The sequence below is a fragment of the Gallinula chloropus genome, assembly GCF_964237585.1.
Source record: "Gallinula chloropus genome assembly, chromosome: 5".
Classification (NCBI taxonomy): Eukaryota; Metazoa; Chordata; class Aves; order Gruiformes; family Rallidae; genus Gallinula; species Gallinula chloropus.
Window position 1 is genome coordinate 16172976 of NC_140090.1, and position 19323 is coordinate 16192298.

Sequence of the window (19323 nt, forward strand, 5' to 3'; positions counted from 1 at the left end):
GAGAAGGGGAGCACCCTGCAGCAAGCCTGCAGATTCCCCCAGGTCCCCTCTGCCCTGCTGGCACCCAGTCCCCAGGGGAACAAAGCCATTCCATGGCCCTCTGCCCATGGGAGCCCCATGGAAAGAAAGCAAAGTTACTCACCAGCTCAAACTCTTGCCGAAGCTCAGGGATGACAACACGGGGGTGTGCCGTGTTCTCTGCCATGCCCACGAACTTGGCCAGGGTCAGCTTCTTTCTCCGGTCTTTCTTCAGGGCCTCAGCCTTCAGCTCGGAGAGGCGCCCGTGCTTGGGCCGGTAGGCCTTGGGTGGGTAGGTCTCCTCTGTCATCTCCGACGTGGTTGGCTCCTCGTGTTCTCGAGACTCCCGTTCTGGAAGGGAAAGGGTACCAAACTGTCAGGTCTCCATGAGCTGCCTGGGGCTTGCTTTGGCATGGGAGTCTCCTGCCCAACCCCAGAGGACATCTTTGCACCAGGCCAAGATAGGAATAAATGACCAAAGAAATCCCTTTTCCAGTTGCTGCCTCCAGCCCTGGCTTTATTCCCACTGCGTGGGACTCAGTATGGCTTTGATGTGACCCCCAAGCTAAGGACAGGAAGGTGTCTGAGGGAGTGGAGGAGCTGGGGGTCGGGATGGGCTCCTACATACAAGGCCACTATTATTTGCAGTGTGTCAGCGGAGAAGGACTGGTGGGAGGGTTATCCGAAACCCAGAAAGGGCCAGATGATACACAAAATGTGGCAGAGAAGCCCGTTTAGCCATGGTGAGAGGATTAAGTAACAAATTCACACCAACCCCGCCTTGCAGATGCAAGAGCAAAAGCCAGGGATGCTCGAAGATGAGACAACTCCAAAGTAAAGGTCAATCCCACAGCAAAGCCATCACGTGGTCGGGCAGACACTTTGGCAGCGATGCCGAAGATGCGGCTGACAAGTGCTGGGCTCTCCAGGGTCCTCAATCTGCAGCCCTCTGTGAGCGGGACGGAACCAGCCCTTGTCCTCTGGCACCCAAGGACCAGCCAGCAAAGCCCAGGGTAATGCTGGCAAGCGGTGCTGCCCGACAGTAGCTGCCACCGACAGTAGGGATGGAAAAGGAGAAGCGTGCTCAGGCTCTGACCACGGCAGTTGCCTGCCTGTACACCCCCAGGTCGCCCCGGCACGACCCGCGCCAGCGGGATGCTGTCAGGAGCCCTGTGGGGTTATATATAGGAGAAAGCTGGTGACAGTCTAAACTTAGATCTGACTTGTGACATTTAGTGCAGCCACCGGAGTGAAAAAGAGTTATTTCTGGACTAAATTCGAATAGAGTTTAAGGCTCCGTGTCTCCCAGTCCCTGGTTCCCAGCAGCCCTGCACGGACGCCTGGTGTGTGCTGGGGCCGGCAGGGCCGGAGGAATGCACCGAGGGGGCTGAGACCCCCCACCCCCGCTCGGCCCCTCCCGCGGCTTCCATGCCAGCGAGCCCAGCTCGTCCCCTGCCGCAACGCCGTGGTGACGGGCCGCAGGGAACCAAGGTCGTCCTTGCCGAGCGGTCACCCCCCCCGGAGCCCAGGCGCACCCCCGGGGAGGCGGCTCTGCCCCACCGGGCTGCCCGGGACGCTGTGGGAGGGCACAGACGCGCTGCCCGGCGGCAGGTGGCAGCACCGGCCCGTCACACGCACCCAGCGCGGTGGCCTGGGAGGGGCGGGCTGGGGACCCCGAGCTTGCCACTGCTGCCGGCGTCCCCCCGCTCCTTGCCGAGACTGACTTGCCCTCTCCCAGCACAAGTGGGAAGTTTTCCGTGGCCGTTTACTTTTATTAACGCATCCCAGGCTCAGCATCCTCTTAAACGCCCGCAGCAGTGTAAATAATCGCCATGCACCATCCTCGGGATTTGCACGTATCCCCAGGGTGGGATTCTCCTGCCATTTTGCCCCATGATGCTCACAAACTTGGGTATTTTTTTTCTTGCTGCAGAACCCAAGGCCCGCACAGGTTGGGGGTTCTCTCTTATAAAGAAATGACAGACAAGGTTCGGGTAAGAAACTGGTTAAATTGGGAATGATCTTACACAGTACAAGGTGCAGTAGAAGAGCATCCTTTGCCACAAAGATATTGCATCAATCAGAGGCCCAAAAGGAAACCAGAGACATCCGCTGTTACAAAGCTCTTCCACAGCAGTGGAACACACTGTGATCTGTCCCAGGAATCCCCTTTGGCACGGACTGCCAGGGACAGACACATTAGAGCCAGGGTATCTCCCTGCTCTGCCCTATGGTAGTTAAGGGGAGGATTCACACCAGCGCAGTCAACTCTACAGCACCGCAAGAGGGGCACAGCTCATCACCGCTGCAATAATAAATATGAGAGGCACAGCTACCTGGGAAAACCTAAAATAACAAACAAATGGGACAAGGCAGTGAGGGTTCAGTCAGGAAAACAGTACGGAGTGTCCAGTCCCCAGAACTTGCAGTGCAATGGGTACTTCCAGCCTCAGCCTGCTCATATGGTCAGCAGCTTCAGCCTCTGCAAATACCTTATTTTTCTCTTCTTCCTGCAAGTTGCCAGCCAGCCAAAGCAGGCTGAGAGAGATGGGAACTAATACGGAGCCCGTTTGGCAAGGGGAGGTGCCCAGTGCTCTGCAGAAGGAGCCAAGGGCTGGTGTGCACCAAAAAGCTGCCCTGATCCCAGTCAGGATCTGGGCTAAAATAAAAAAGCACCTGGAACTGTCCCCTTTTGCCCTCCCTGGCTCAAGTGGGGATAATACAAGGGTGGCTGTGGTGGGATTCCTCCATCTGCTGCTCAGCAGTGGTGTCTAGTTTGGGTCCTTATTTCTCAGTAAGAATCACATGGACTCCTTGGGGGGATCCCTTTACTCCATCCTCTCATGTTTTTCATAGAGTAATTTCCTTCAGCAGTGAGACTTCCTTGCTCGTGCACTCAACTATCTGTTCCCTAATTTGATACTAACAAGACGACTCTGACACGCTGAAGGGCAGAGTGCTCTGACACACAGGGTGCCCTGACAAGCTCTGGGCAGCTGAGAGGGACCTTCCCCGTGCCAACTCAGGAGGGAAAGGCAGAGCCGGGGCTGGCAGCACCCACACAGCTTTGCCTCCTGGCTGGCTCATCCACACCAACCTGCAGCCACTGCAACACCCATGTCAGCTTCTCCAGAGCCCCTGCACCTGCCTGCCCATCCTCACCCACCAGCTCGCTCACTAACCTCTGTCTGCCACCCCCGTGGCAGGCAGTGCTGGCACAGCTGTACCTCTGCTCCTGAAGTGGTGGGGCAGGAGCAATACCCCATTTCCCTGAATGAACCCTAACTCTGCCTGTCTGAGGCTGGGGAAGGAGGCTAAAGTTCCTGTCCCTCGCTGTCAGGACCTGGCCCAATGCACAGCCCCTTCCTCCCCATTCCTGGCCAACTCGCCAAGCCAGTGACAGGGTTTCAGGTAGGCAGCTATTTGCAGAGCCTGAGCATACTATACCTCCTCCATATTTCAGCCATGGGCATAAAGCATAGGCAAGAAGGCCTTCCTCACAGTGTCTCCAGCTGGGGGACAGTGGGAAGCAGGTGGTGGGTGGCTCACATCTCCATCCCTTCCTCCCACTCCTCAGGAGATGACCCCCTCAGCAGAGGCCCCAGGCTTGCTGGCCACACAGAAGAGTGACACTGCTGGCCAAGCTGAGGATGTCTGGCTGTCCTGAAGGTCAGATCTGGCCTGTGGTCACCTCAAGGGGGTGTTGACCCTACAGCCAGGGCAGGAGACTGAGCTCAACTCGAAGCCACCCCCCCAGCTTTGCGTCTGGTCTGATCCTGTGGTGCTCATGGAGGACCTGTGGAAAGGGGAGCGAGCATCTGGAGATACTCCTGACAGGCCAGAAGGACTGTCATGGATGTCATGCAGGGTCCTATGAACCTTGGGAGGCAGAAAATACCCACAGAAGAGCATGGGCTGTGCTCTGCCCCAGGGCAGAGTGCCTTCTCCCCACTCCAGGCTGGCCAGAGGCAGCTCCCAGTAGGACACATTTCCAGTGCTTTCACCTCGCCCCTACAGAAGGGACACGGAGTAACAAAATACCAGGCAGAGTTTCAAGGAAGCTGCAAATTGCTCCTGCTGGCTGCTGGCTGCTCCTGCCAGACATTACCCATGGCAGCCCGCGCACCTTCCTGTACCCAGGCCAAAACCCAGCCTGGGTGCTTCTGTGATCCAGACACCCTGGACATGTGTGAGGTCCCCACAGGGCGTGGGTGTGTGTTCACACATGGATGCAGGGCATGTGGGAACACCGCCTGCCTGCTTGCTGACAGTACAGAGAGGAGCAGAAGCCTGTTCCAAATGGCTAGGAGGCTTGAATTTTCCTAACACATTTTCATTGGTTTCTGGCAAGGTGGTAGAAAAAGTATCAACTGACCGTGGCTGCTAATGATCCGTGCTCCTTACGTCCACAGCCCACTGCTAGAGGACTTGCTGTCCTGTTCTAACACCCCCAAAAAAGCCATGTGTACCTAAGCAGGACAAGGACAATAGCCCTACCTTGCTGAACAGCCCTCTTGATTATTATCGTGATTATTATTATTTACAGCATGAGCACTAGCATAACATACCACTTAAGCAGGAAGGTGTTGGAGAAAGACTATAAAGGGGGACCTCAGTTAAAGCTCTAGCATAGGAACAACAGCAAATGTCACTGGTGGGGACCTTGAGAAGTTGCCTGGTCCTTTACTTCTGCCCCAAGCTCAGTTGTCTCTGATCAGAGGTAGAAAGAGGGAAATGAAACCTTTCGTTATCCAGGGGCTGAAACTGCTGCTTTAGGGAGCAGCATCTTCCCCTGTACAGAGCAGTGCAACACTGCACAAAGTCTCTGCTCTCTACTGGAAGAGGATTTACGCCCTGGAGGAAGACCCACCTCCCACCCTCTCCTGCTTTTCAAATGGACTCCTTGTGATTTTGGGCCCTGGTTGCAGCTGCCTTTGGAGGACCTCAATTTCTGTCCCATCGCTGCCTATGAGAACATGGCACTTTCTAAACCAAGCTGGGTGATCTCTGACACCTTGGATTTCTTTTTTGGGGGAGGGACACCATCTAAGCTTCCAACACTTGCAGTGGGAAGGGAGAAAAATATGGGAGAGACTGGGGGACAGAGGGAGGGATTTTTCTCCAGTTCCCATCGATCGTGACCCTGAAGTGCTAATTAGAGCCAGATCCAGACACTCCCTCACAGCTTCACCCATAACATCTCCCCAGCACAAACAGCTGAAGGCTCCTATCTATGGTGGCTCCACTGTCTGCCCAACCTCATGCTGGTTTCTTACGTCTTCCCACTGGGCTTCACACGCACATGCAGGCAAAGGAAATGCCTACTGAAATCAGTGTTTGTCTTCTTCCCTGTACCTGCCAGAGGGACAGGATTCTCCCATTTCTCCTTCCTCCCCTATTCCTTTATGGTACTGGTTCTTGCTGGGCAATGCAAAGCAGCTTCCCTGCGCTTCCTGTAGCTGGGAGAGGCGGCACATCCATCAGTCCTGTTCCTGAAAACAGCTTTTGTACTTGCAAATAATGTCAGAGTTGTGCCTATTTACCTCAGACTGGGTCTTATGCAGGAAGTCTGTGCTCAGTTCCCTGGCTGGTAAAAACCTCCATCGCCCCTTTCCCCCCGCTGCCCTCCCCACTCTAGAGGAGTGGATGTGCCTGACCTACACCCAGACCTCCTGGGATGGGCAGGCAAGTTCCTCCCCAGCTGGGACTTGCTGTGACCTGTGACCATGATGGGAAAACAAAAATCTTTCCCTCCTGGTCAGCACACGGGGACAGGCACTGTGTTTGCATTCCTGAAACGCAGGCAGGGAAAGGATAATGCAGGCAGGGAAGGGGCAGTGCAGGCAGGGAAGGGATACAGAGCGAGGAGGGTCATCTCACCTCGCGCCCTTTGGCAGCTGGAAAGCACAACTGAGCAAAAGCATTCCTGAGCTCCCCAGAGGCCACCGGGATCAGCCCATACAGAAGGGAGCTTTCACCACCCTAACAACCAACAGCTCGTTTACGTTCCTGTCGCAGGCACAACACCTCTGCACGGTGCTGAACGACCCCTCCAACCCCTCATCGCAGCCCCGCAGGGGTGGGCAGCGGAGCCAGCTCCGGCATGATGCCCAGGACCAGGGTCACCGCGCCAGACCACCGCCCCGGTGAAGTCAGGCGGTGATCTCAGGCGGCCGCCCAGCCTGAGGATGTCTGGCACCCACTGGAGGAGGAGCAGCCAGGGCCAGGGATGCAGGCTCCAGCCGGTCCCTCCGCTAGCCCAGGGCGTTGGCTGCGGGAGAGCCAGCTGCAATATGCCGTGGACTTTCGACGAACTTTTGTGCTTTGGTGGGGACTTGACGGCAGGCCCGCACGGCCGGTCTGGTGGGGACTGGCGAGGGAACACGCTGGTGATGCTCGCAGGCGATGAGAGACTGGGAGGAGACACCACACACGGAGAAGGACAGAAAAACAGCAGCCCTGCTCGGGCTGCCACCCCACCTCCCCCAAGTCTCAGCAACGCACAACAGGCATTTACATCAGATGTGTGTCAAATAACACCGGTCTGCTAACACACAGGTGTTGGGACACTGCTGGATGGCTCAACCCCGCGTCTAAGTAATTGCAGAGACGCTGCACCCTCCAAATTGTGACCAGCCCCATCATTTGGCTTGGGTGCTGATTTTAGGGTGGAATGACACATCTCTGGAGGCTCCAGTCGCTCCTCCTGTGGCTCCAATGGTCTCACTTACAGTCTGAAGCTAAGAAAGATAAATCTCACCACCTCTTTAGTACTGGTCCCCCTGCAGCCTGTGGCACAGCTCTCATGGGCGGCACTGCCAACCTCTTTTACAGGCACAGGAGCAGCAGTAGGAAAACCCAGACCCTATTTCCTTCACTGGGAACTAGGTACCTCAATGGGTGCAGAGGGCAGCAAATCGCCTTCGGGATTTACAGAGGGTGGAAGGAAGTCTTCAGCAATCAAATCATTGTGAGGCACCCACAAAAGCACCCACTGTGTCCCCCAGTTCCCTACCAAGGACACAGGATTGGAGCACAAATAGTCCACAGACCAAAAGCCACACAAGCTTTTGGAAGAGAGCTCTGGGGTATCCCAACACTGTAAATCCCTGTGACAGCATAGGGAAAGTGGCTGGGACCTCACAGAGCCACCTTTAAAGAGAAGTTTGTGCATCAGCGATACCAACCTCAGAGAAGAGATGAACAAAGCAGCCAGAGGGCTGGAAGGACTCAGCCCTAGGTTAAGACTTATTTTATCTTTTATTAAGCCAAGTCCCAGTAGGATGCTTGGGAACAGCTCAGGAATACATGAAGAGCCTTGGAGAGCTGGGAGAGATGGCAGAGGGATGTGATGTAGTGTGGCTTCCCCCCCCCCCCCAAGTTGCCGTTTGGGCTTTGCTGAACTAGCCTGGAAGAACAGCTCTTTCTCAGGAGATTTCTGTCTCCTCAGCAGAAACTTGTGGATGCTGATTCTGCTGCATCAGCCAGGGCTCACCTGCAGAGCATGAATATCAGGTGCTTGGGCTGCCCCCAGGTTCACACAGGATTCATGGGAAAGGCAGATCATCATCCTGATGACCTCGGTGTCCTCATACGGAGCTGGATGGGGGAGAAATGCAGCTCGGCATGTGGGAAAGGAGCTCTCAAGGGAACCAGCTCATGTTTTGGTCTGCTCTGGAAGCACAGGGCCTATCTGTAGGAATGGATCTCTGGGTCAGCACCACTTCTCTGCAGTGACAGCAGGTGCCGCGGAGGTGGGAGAGGTATAGCTATGGGAACCTGAACCATAAGGAGGGAGCCACATTGCTGTGTGCCAAGTGATACCTTCCCGAGCTGCAGCTTCCTTGCTGCAGCCACAGAATAATCCCCCTGGGATCAAGTCTCAGCAGGGAGAAGAAAAGCATGTTTAGAGATGGGAAGCTCCATGATGTAAGCTCCTTCCCTACATACTGCTAGTTGTTAGTTCAGCAGGGTCCAAGCACCCACTGCTGTGCTGGAAGAGCCAAGCTTGGGCATCAGCTGGAGGGCTGGGCTTGTCATACCTAGGATGTACAAGCAAGGACTGGGGCTCACTGTTGTCTTTGACCTCTCTCCTGCTACAATCTCTTCTCAGCAGAGGCTTGGGAGCTAGCAATGCATACACAGGGCACACCAAGTTCAGGTGAAGGTCTGGGCTTGTTTGTGGTGGACAGGCAGTGTGGCCACTGACTTGGGGATCCCAGCAACAATCATTTTGGTGCAAGAGGGAATCCAGTATGTCTTACCAGTAATAGAGTTGGGAAACTTTCCAGTTTCTCCCTCCGGTAAGATGACAAACAAGCATCTATCCATTACAATTAAATGATGCTGACGTGCACCATCTTGCAAAATTGCAGGCACTCTGTTTCCAGATAGCTGCTTGTATCAGCCTGACATTTCCTGAACAAAGTTACCATCCAGGGAACTGAACTGGCAAGTGGAGAGGAAGGAAGTATTTCAGGATTAGATTTACATCAAGAAGCCTCTGTTGCTGATGCACTGCTGATAGGAAGATAAAACATACTTCCTTCACATCATCTGGAGACTACAGATGTTCCCCATTCCATATGCTGAAACTGCAGAAGAAACTGAGAAATGAATTGAAGAATGACCCAAAGAAATCTAAATACATCACTTTTCAACATCATAGTGACCAAGACATATTTTTCCTTCCTGGAAAGGATGAAATCATTCAGTTTTTCTTAGTCTTGCAACTTGTCCAACAAAGTCACCCTAGCAGTAGATTCCATCAGCTGTAATAAAGGCAGCAAAAAACCCACTGGCCTGCCAAGGAACTAAGAGCAGAAAAGAGCAAAGAAGGATAAAGGGAAGAAGACTGATGACAGTCTCTGCCGAACTGGCAGTAAAGGTGAGGAAAATTTAAAGTAACTGCTGACAAACATCCCCTAATTGTTTACCAGAAGTTTCTCTGAGGGGCTTATTGTGGCAAAAAGACAGGAAAACCCTTCCTAGAAAACAAACATATTTTCAGGTCTTCTGAACGAAAACAAAAGGATGTGAACTGCTCATCTGGCCACCAGGTGGGAAGGGATCACCTGACAAAAATCTCACAATGTCTTTAGAAATGAAGGAGCTGTGATGGATTGGCAGAGAAGCCCAATACTCTTATTATTCTGCGAGAAAAAAAGGCACAAGGAGGACTTTTTCAGATGGGTGTAGCTCAAATGGCAGAGGAAACATCACTAGGGAGGAAGAGTAGGTAGCTTTCCCCCTTGGGCCATGTGGGACTGGAAAATCGTATGCTGCCAGGACACTGATATGATTTTGATCATTGAAACCCAAACATGACGAATCATGGTAGAACCAGGTGCTAAGAAGGCCTCAGAAAGAGAACCACAGCCAGGAAGAGTGTTGCTTACAGCCATCAAAAGCTGGGAGATCACTGTGGATAACGTAGCGTTTTACCCTGAGAAGAACGTGCAATTAGGAGGAAACCTCTACGTAAAAGGAGATGATCCTGAGATGATACCCTACCAGAGATGTAGCTCTACAGTTTCTGCTAATCTCTCTGGCCTGCTTATGGGTGACCGTGGCTTTTGCCTTTTAGTAAAGGGTTTCTAGTCTCATTTAGTTTCATTCCGAGCAGAAGCTTTTAACAACTGGCCTCCTGGAACTGAAACTGGGAGAGGCTGGAGCATGGTGGTCTCCATCACATGATCCATCCTCAAAATCACTGTCAGCTTCAACAACAGCCAGCAACTGCAAGAGCCAGGAAAGCCAAAACCTTTGCCCACCACAGGGCAAGAGAGGTGAAAGGCACATCAGGTGGAGTCTGGAGATGCATCTGTGCCAGGTGCTGGATGGAAACTGGTCCAAAACCACAAGTATTTCAGGTGTGCAGCTGTGACTGCAACCTCCAGCCTAGTCTGGACTAATTTCTAGGCCTTCAGCCTGACTTTCAGAGCTCTGCCTTAAACCAGATGGAAAAGATCTGTGATATCATCCATTGCTCATCTCTGTGTCAGTACCAGATGACACATCATCACATGTACCGTCTGACCTGACTTTTACAAGCTCCAAGTGATGAGATTTCCACCTCTGCCCTCAGGACTCCCTTCTACTTTCTTAGTGACTCCTTCTCTCAGAAAGCCTTTGCCTGGAGTATGCCTAGCCATTATTTAATCTCTCAGTCCACACAAGTGGTACCACAAAAAAGTACCAGAAGATTCAAGTTCTTACTCTGACAATACTGATAAGCAGAAACTTGCCCAAGCTTGATCGTAACAAATGACTCTTGCCATCTCTTAGCCATTTCCTTCCCTGTGCTGTACTGACCAATTCCCTTTGGTTCAACACAATGAAAAGATGCCTTTCAATGTGAAAAAATATCACAGGTCCCTTGATGGAGCCTGAAATGCCAAGACAGACAGCTGATGACCCTTTGCCCCAGGTCCAGAGCCTTTTTGGAACAATAAAAACCCTGCTGCACTTTTTCTTCCTGCAACCTCAAGCCACCTCTGCTATTACAAACCCAAATAACTGAATACTGAAATGGTTATGAAATAGTGTGGTAAAAATTAACCTGTTTCTGCTATTTCTTCAGGAAAGCAGGAGTCACAAGTGAAAGCAAAGCAACTAAGTGCCACTTTGAGTTCAGACCTTATTAAGATGCATTAAGACATACATGTGGCTGTGGCAGCACCATAGTCAACTACTGGAAAGGTGTAAGACACGCAGCCCCTCTCTAATAAAACTTTTTTCTTTTCCAGAATCTCCCTTAAATTAAAAAAAGTGAAAGCCATTTTCCATAGCTGTTCACTGGCTTATTTAATTGCTAGACTTTAATCATTACTCCAATGGATAATATCTGATTTCCTAAGCACGTATAATAAATAGGTCTTTTGATTTGTCTTCTGAAGTATTTGAAGTATTTCTTCTCACTTTCTACAAAAAATATGAATATTGCCCAACTTTCCCCCCAAAGTTACCTTTAAGATACATTCCCTCTCTTGTCTCTTGTTTAGCTAGGGGATCACGTCCTGAAGTATCTGTCAGGATTACCTTCTTGCCTTCAGACAGCAACCAGACCAGTAATCTCCATCAACGTAACAATTATCTCCCATCAGTGAGCCAGCTGTGTCCATCCGACAAGCAAACAATCCAAACTGCAGCAACAACCCTCAAGGCAGGCAGCTGCCAAGAGCTTTCCAATCCTACTGGAGCCAACAGTCTCTTCAGCTTCAGCCTCACAGTCCTTCAAGGGCTGAAGTAGCTGGTTCCCATGAAGGGAATTAGGTGCCTGAAAACCTACGATGCTCTGGGCCTAGCAAAAAGGTGCTCAGCATCTTGCAGGATCAAGCCCTGCCAGGTAACGATGTGCTGGTTTGGCATGGGGGGTACTGACATCCCATTTCCACATTCCGCATGAAAGAGGCAATACTGAGAGGGTGGTGGCACAGGGAAAATATATGGGAGTATCAGAGGGGTCTAGAGAATGTGGGTAGTGGTGTGAGCAAGGCAAACAGACACAAGAAGTGCCCACTGACTCCTTAGGCAATAATTTAAGATGTCTCCTCAAGGTTTAGCCTGTACACCAGAGTGTCTCTGCATCCATGGACACTTGGACTTTCCTTGAGGGCATATCTTAAGGCAGCACAGCTCTCCCAGCCAGAAGCTGATGGTTAAAAGACATAGACTCGTAGGCAGTTAACACACTTGTCCTATCATAAATTGACAGGAGATCCACCAAAATGTGCTGAGAAATGGCTTCCTTGAGAGCAGATTTGGCCACATCAGTCTGCCAAAAGTCCCAAATTTCTGCAAACACATTATGCTGGGTTCTGCTGGGATTAACTGTGAGCCATGGATGACATAAACACTAAGGGGTCCCCTCAGATCAAAGAGCCACCTCAAAAATAACACCTTGCTGAGAGCTGCCTTGGCTACACAGCTGAGGGAACAGAGTGTCTCGTGGGGGTCGAGTGGTGAGAGGATGGTGGATTTTACTCCTTCATCACCAGACATGACATGACCCCTCCCAGGTGGGCATCAAGCATGACCTGTACTCAGTGATCAGAAATGATAAACCCCAGGGTTGAGGAGCACTGGCACAGCTGCCACCCCACCCCATGACCCATGGGCAGCCCTACACATTGCCCTAGGGAGATCTGTTGTGGAGGGTCTTGCTAGACAGTATCCCGGTCTTAGAGGGTGGCAGCATGTAGGACAGGGTTCCTGCTCCTCCTCACCAGCAGAGCCTCCTCATGCTTTTGGCTACACCTGTCCTGATAAACAGAAAATATCTTTTTACCCGTAAAATGACTAGGTGGTGGTCATGCTGCCTGCCAGTGAGTTTATCCAGGACAAACTCTTTGGATCATCTCTGACCTCTGCATGCACCTTGTCTTCAAGTCCTGCTGTTTCCTCCTCCGCAATGCTGGAGGCTGTTTTTCCTGCCCTCAGCTTGCCACACTTCAGCAAATTTGCCATCTTTTCCCATTTCATTTCTTCTCTCCTGCTTTGCCAAAGGCCAGTTGTTGCTGCCTGGGCAAAGAAAAGTCTGCAGGGTCCCAGTATGCTCAGTGCCCCTGGTGCCATCTCCGCTATCAATGCCACCAGGCACCCCTGCCTTCTGCACATGTCCTCCAGCTCTGGCATGCAGCGGGAGGATCGACTGCCCTCTGCAAACCACAGCTTACCTCCACCTTCACCAGGACGTCTGGTGGGGTATTTAACTAATGTAGACTTCATCCAGCCAGCAAATACATCCCAACTCCAAACACGGGGGGGAGAGTTCAGATCCACACAGCTGTTTGCGAGGAGTTATCTTGCCTCCATCTCTTTTCTCGCCTACCCTCATTTGATATGCTCACCTGCTGCGTAGGGTAGGCTGGTCTGTATGCCAACATCTGATCTTGATGGCAAAATACCAACGTGCCAGTCTTCAGCTGAACCACTGCACCTAAGAGAGGTTTGCATATGCTGCCTGGAAACAGTCCTGCCCCCAGAGACAGAAATGCACCGTGCGTGTGTTTGCACACATGAAATGTTTGTGCAGGCGTGTGTGGGTGTGTGAACATGGGCACACGTGTGCCTTACGCTCACACACGTATCTGCCCTGTGCATATTCATCCCTCTCCTCTGCGGCCCACATCGAGGGGCAGGTGTGTTCCCACCAAATTCTGCTTTTATTTATGTCTGACATCGAGTTGGTGGTACTGCTTGGTAAAAAAATACTCAGGATTTGCTGTGCCATGGGCCCTTTATCTTCCCCCGTGACTTAACACAGCTGAAATGAACAGACCAGGATGAGCCCTGGAGGGGCTGCGGGTCCTGACCCCCCCTTCCCAGACTGCTCCCAGGCTTTCCAGTCTGGGTGAACTGCCAGCTCCTGCAGCTGCTCCTATGCCTGCGATGCCTTTCGATCCAGCGTGGGTAGAACTTCCAGCAGACGTTAGGAGGAAGCAGAGCACCACGCTCTGCGCAAGGCAGTGCCCGCTCGCTGCTTCTCCTCCTCTCCTTCCTTCCCGGCTGTCCTGGCACACGTGTGCCAGACTACACGACCAAAAGAAACTTGGGGCTGTCCCAGTTCTGGCACAAAACTCAGCCGAGCTCTCCTACCCCTCTTCTGAGCCTGAAGGGACACCTCACCCCACAGCCACGCTTCCAGTCTCTCATGCCACCAATGTGCCAAAGCCTGGGCACAGGGCACTGGGGCTTAAATACCGACAGGAGGAGGCACACAGCCTTCCTGCAGCATCCCTCAGGTTCACCGAGGCTCCCATTTAAGGCCAGCCCCTGCTCTCCGCTGCGGAGGTCCAGGCTCTGGAAGGGTTCCCTTCGCTCACCTGGAGCGTGTCCAGGCTGACAACACCGCGCGGGACGGGCTCTGTCACTCATGCACGCACGCACGCATGCACAGAGCCACGTCTTTTCTCTGGTGAACTCTGCTGGCACCCAGCAGGAATTTCATTTGTATCAACTACTTAATATTCTCGCTCCTTCCTTAGAAACCAGGCTGCCAAAAAATCTTTCCAGGCAAGGCCCCTCCTTTCCTGTTTGAACCACCCTCCCCCATACACACACACCGCAGAAACCCTGCTCTCTTGCTGGCACCTGATGGATTTCACCTTTTGGGTGGTTTTCTTGGTTTTTTTTAATATATTGTTATTGTTGTTGAAACTTCAGATCAAAAGAAAAATGGAGATTTTCCTGTTTCAGATCTGAGGCTTTGCAGGCCTGTTGCTACTAGCTTTTGCCTTGACAGCTCCGGAGCTGCCCTGCACAAAGGACCTGCCGCTCAGCACCAGCCGGGTCTCTCCCCGAGCGACACATGTTCGCAAGCCGGCGCGTCCCAAGCGCCCCGCTCCCACGACCCCTGCCCTAACCCTCACCCTCACCCTGGACCCCAGCGCGGGGCTGCCCACCTGCCCTGCCACGTCCCCATCACTCGGCCCTGAAGCCCCAGATCCCCAAATGGAAAGGAGAAGCGGGGTGGGGGGAATACGCTGGGGAGGGATAAAGGATTGCACCGAACACAAGCCGCAGGGAACTTGGGCTCGGCAGCACTCCTCCTCCGCCTACTTCCAGCTGACGCAGCAAAGACGATTTTCTTAGGGCTAATTCTGCAACAGCCCCCTCCCCCCCCGCCCCGCTCTCTTTTCCCCTCCTGGTTATCGTTGGCTCACAGTTTCGTGAGGAAACTTGCCAAGTCTTGCTCGCTTTCTAGAAAGAGAGCAGGAATGAGAGAGGAGAAGGAAATATTTGACAACCTTTGTTTTTCCACGAGCCTTTTTAGGGCAGCAGGCTCCAATCTGTGCCCTCCGCTCCCAGGCGCACGGCCTGACCTTGCTGTCTCAGCAGGAGGAAGTCTGGCAGGAGCACGGGGGGAGAAAAATGGAAAGACGTGGTATATTTCAAAGGAAACCTAAACAAAACAGAAAAAACCCAGAATCCTGCAGCCTGTGCCATAAATGAATCTCATTCATGTTTTTTTACCAAGAACAGTCAATTACAGCCGTGATTTTGGCTTTTGGTAAAGGACAGTGTCTGACTGTTGTGCCAGGAAGGACTGCAGGGACCGTCCCGTCAGTACCTACACATCCGTCTACTTAAAATGAGCCTTACCAAAGCCCTTTAATCCCACACTTGCTTTCATTTCCGACCTCTTGGCAAACCAGGAGTACATCCTGCCCAGCAGCTCCAGCATTTCTCAGTACAGCTGTGCCCAGCTTACGGATGAGGAAACTGAGGCATGGTACCCAGAGCATCATGGTACCCGGAGCATCCTGTTCCCAGGCAAGACATCTGATCTACAAGAGGGCCAAGTCTGGCCTCTGAGGCTTTGGCTCTTGCAATACTGCTTGCTGCTCTCCACCTCCACTATAAGGAGGAAAGCATCTGTGATTTTAAACTCGGCCAGCACAAGAGCAGAAATAGATAGAAATGCAGTTTGATCTAGTCCTCGTTGCTGTCACATAGTTTATTTTGCAGAGTGCTGATTCTTTCTCAGTGGTTTACAGCTCAGGGCCAATTTTGGTCATTGATAGATGGGAGAGCCAGGCCAACTTCCCCAGTGCACGGTCCCCGTGCTGCTGGCCAAACTGGCAGAGGCCAGAAAGTTCAAGTCAAACTTCATTTCTTTCCTTGCCTCGTTGCTTAGAAACACGCCTATGAAAATATACTTTGTTCTCACACGCTACCAGTCAAATGCCAAGAGAGTTTTTCCCCTCTCCCGTCCTCAAGAATTCCTGATTTATTTTCTATTTCTTCTCTGCAATCACACAAATCTCAAGAGGAGCCCGACGGTCTCCCGCGGCTTCTTGCAGCAGCCTTTCTGACCCAGGCTCATCTCCCGGCTACGAACAAAACCCATCAAAAAGAGCCCCCTGCAGCACTTGGAGCACCTAAACTGGAAGTGCAGGTAGTGCCAGGGGCTTGGTTTTGCAACAAACCTGCAACCTCTCTCTCCTGTCCCTCTCATTCTTCCTTCAACAGGTGCTCCCCGTCCCAAGAAAACCAAAAGCAGTGACATTAGTAGGGGACCGACCAAAGTTTTCAGGCAAAACACCTGCCGAAGGACCGGTTTCCTCGGGAAGAGCAAGGCAGGTGGAACGAAAGGAGATTCACACTGGGAACCAAGCGCCCAAGGTTTTTTGTGTGACTTCGGTCTGCACCGGGCACCCTCAGACCCACTCTCCCAGCCGCTGCTGTGTTTCGGCTGCAGAGCTTTGCCTTCCCGACCACACCGCCTGCCCCTGGCCGCACACACACACGCGCAGAGTAAATAAACACCGGGGATGACGCGCTCCGGGATACTTCACATAGCTCCGTTGCCAGTGGGTTCCTGCCTGGCTTCCTGGGCTCCACGGCAGGAACACAGCTCCCGGCTTCGCCCTCCGCTCCCTGCACAGGTCCATTCCCAACCCTCACCCCTTCCAGCCCACCCTTCAGAAAGCCAAACTCAGCTTCTGACTGATTTTAAGGGAGTTTGGTTATTTGATGTCATTTAAGGGGGGTGGGAGTGGAAGTTACACACAGAATTTGGTTTAGCTGTGAAGGATGGAGCGCAGCAACGCACCCGCTGCCCGCAGGCAGCAACGGGGCAAAAATAATAACGCCTCAAGACTGATTAGGTGCCAGAGAGCAGCATTGGATTCCTGTTGTGCAGGCATAAGCAGAAGCTTGCTAACAAGCAAAAATGACTTTTTCATGGACTTCTTGTTTGTGGGACTCTCTGGCCAAGTGGTTCCCTGGACATGCAGACATCCTCCCTGCCTCCCCTTCACGCTGTGGCAGCAATGCAGATGTCTTTGGAGGAATATAGGGACAGAGTCTTTGCACAGGCTACAGGACCCAGCAATGGGAGCTGAACATGTGCCAACGTGACGAGTGCTTTCCTTCGTGCTTCTGTCACGTGTGAGGTGCAAACATTTCAGAAGCTTGGCTTTACACTACTGCTCCCATGCCAGCCTTCGTGCTTGCTCTCAACCTGTTCTTTCTGATTATCAGCAACATCACCATGATTTTTTTTGCTTTCACAGATTCCCTGTCCCTACTGCACCTGCACGCCCCTGGGCTAACACCCACTGTCCAACAAAAATGTCCAGCAGTGGGAAGAGCAGGCTGCAACAATGGCAAGGAGAAAGCCAAAGGTTGAGCAACAAACCTAGGGAGGGTTGAGGACTTTTGGGATGGGGTAGGCAGTTGCAAGGACGTGCCTTGCCCTCCCCTGTATCTCAAGCTGCAGAGGCCAGATTTGGCCCCAGATGTGGTGAAGAGAAAGGGGTCAGGGAGAGGCTGAAGACAGGGATGCAGGAAAGATGCAAAAGGACACAACTGGGGAAGGACTGGAATGCAGCTGTGACTAAGAGGGTGCATCTGGAAGGTAGAGGAAGTAAAGCTTTCCATTGAGGCTGGGACAACCCAGAGGTGATGATGGAAGGGGGTTGGGGGTAGCTGTGAGATGATGCAACAGGAGGTTTGACCAGGGCATTGATGAAAATAAGGATGGGAAAAGTTGTGGGGAGCATGGAAGAGCAGCTAGGGGGATGGAAGAGTCCCCACAAAGATGAAAAAGCAGCTTGAGGGGGGGAAAGAGCATCCAGAAAGATGGAAAAGCAAGTGGGAGATGCGTGGGGAGTGGATGAGTAGCCGTAAGGATGGGAAAGCAGCTCGTAAGGTGGAAAAGCAATAGGGGGATGTCATAGAAGCCAGAGGAAGTGGTGATGGTGGAGAAGCAGAGGGAAAGCAACCAGGGGCTTGGTAAAGGTGCCGGTGGAAAGGGCGGGGAGGGGAAGGAATAGGGAAAGGGTTGGGAGTATGGAAAAGCAGCTGGGGTGAGTATATGTGTGCATGTATGAGAAAAATCAGGCAGAAAGATGGCAAAGTAGCCAGAAAGATGGAAAAGCAGCTGGTGGTGGTGGAGGGGAATGGAAGAGCAGCCGGAAAGACAGAGAAGCACCGTGGGGGAGGAGGAACAGAAGAGCAGCTGGGGAGGGTGGGGATGGGAAAGCAGGCGGAAAGATGGAAAAGTAGCCGGGAAGGCGGAAAAGCAAGCGGGGACATGGAAGAGCACCTGGGAAGATGGAAAAGCAGCCGGAAGGGTGGGAAAGCAGCCCGGGGGGGGAGGGGAGGGAGGAGGGGAGGGAGGGAGTGAGCAGGGAAGAGCAGCCAGTGGGAGGGAGTAGAAAGGCAAGCGGAAAGATGGAAAGGGAGCCGGAAAGGGGGAAAAAAGCAAGCGGAGGGGCACGGAAGAGCACCCGGAAAGAGGGATAATGCAGGCGGGAGACGGTGGTGGGGTGGCAAAAAGCAGGCGGAAAGATGGAAAAAGGTGCCGGCGAGGCGTAAAAGCATCCGGGAGAGATGAGAGACGGGAGAAGCGGCGGTCAACTCACCGGCCTTGGCTTGCTCGCGGTAGCTCTTCTCGCTGAGGCAGACGGCGGTGCCGTGGAGCAGGGCGTGCAGCGGCTTCTCCTCGCCCTGGCGCGGGAGGCAGCGGAGCCCCCGGGCGCAGCGCTCGGTGTAGACGCCGCAGGGCTGTCCGGCGGGCAGGGCGCAGGTGAGGCAGCAGCCGCAGCCCGGCTCCTTCACCAGCTCGCAGCCCAGCGGCGGCGGCGGGCAGAGCGACAGCGCCTTGCCGTCGCAGGGCTCGCACTGCACGAAGGAGCCCAGGCACCGCGACAGCCCCGGGCAGGCGCCCAGCAGCACCAGGAGCCGCAGCAGCATCGCGGCGGGGATGCTGCGGGATGGGGCGCGGGGAGCTGCCGCCGGCGGGGGGGGCGGGGGGCGGGCGGCGCTTGCTTGCCGCTTGCCCCTTCGGGGGCAAAAAAGAAAATGGGAAGAAAAAAAAAAATCGAAGAAGAAAAGGGTCGCAAAGCGCAGCCCCTCTTGCAGCAGCCCCACTCTTGGGGTTTATTCTCGGGGAGCGAGACCCTCCTGGCTTTTCTTTTGGCGTTGGGGGTGGGGGAGAAGCTCTAGGTTTGCTTTTTGGTTTGGGGTTGGGTTTTTTTTTCCTTTTTCTCCGTCTTTCAGTTTTTTCTCGCCTCCAAGGGGGGGGGGGGGGGGAGATTCGCACCGCGATCCGCGGGAGCGCAGAAAAAAAGAAGGGGGAGGGAGGGAAGAAGGGGGGGGGGAAGGAGAAAAGCCTGCGGGGGTTGCACAGGCTACAGGTTGCAGGGGGAGGCGTGGGGGAATAGGGGGGGTTTGGGGAGGTGGGACGGCGATTTCACACACTCACGCACACGCACAGACACACACACTCTTCCCAAAGGGCTGGGAGGAGGCAGATTGGGAAGGGAGCGAAGTTCCTTGAAAACCAGTGTCCTG

The 19323-nt window shown here is 53.2% G+C and overlaps 1 protein-coding gene across 1 annotated transcript in view; it reads right to left on the reverse strand.

Moving 5' to 3' along the window:
* IGFBP5 (insulin like growth factor binding protein 5) overlaps nt 1-18840 on the reverse strand; it is a 19866-nt gene extending 1026 nt beyond the window's left edge. The window contains exons 1-2 of the mRNA XM_084265676.1: nt 18393-18840; nt 143-369 (exon numbers count right to left, since the gene is read on the reverse strand). Coding sequence (XP_084121802.1) covers nt 143-369; nt 18393-18723 — 558 coding nt within the window. The 5' untranslated portion in view covers nt 18724-18840. The remainder of the gene's footprint in view (nt 1-142; nt 370-18392) is intronic.
* Nucleotides 18841-19323: the final 483 nt, after the last annotated feature.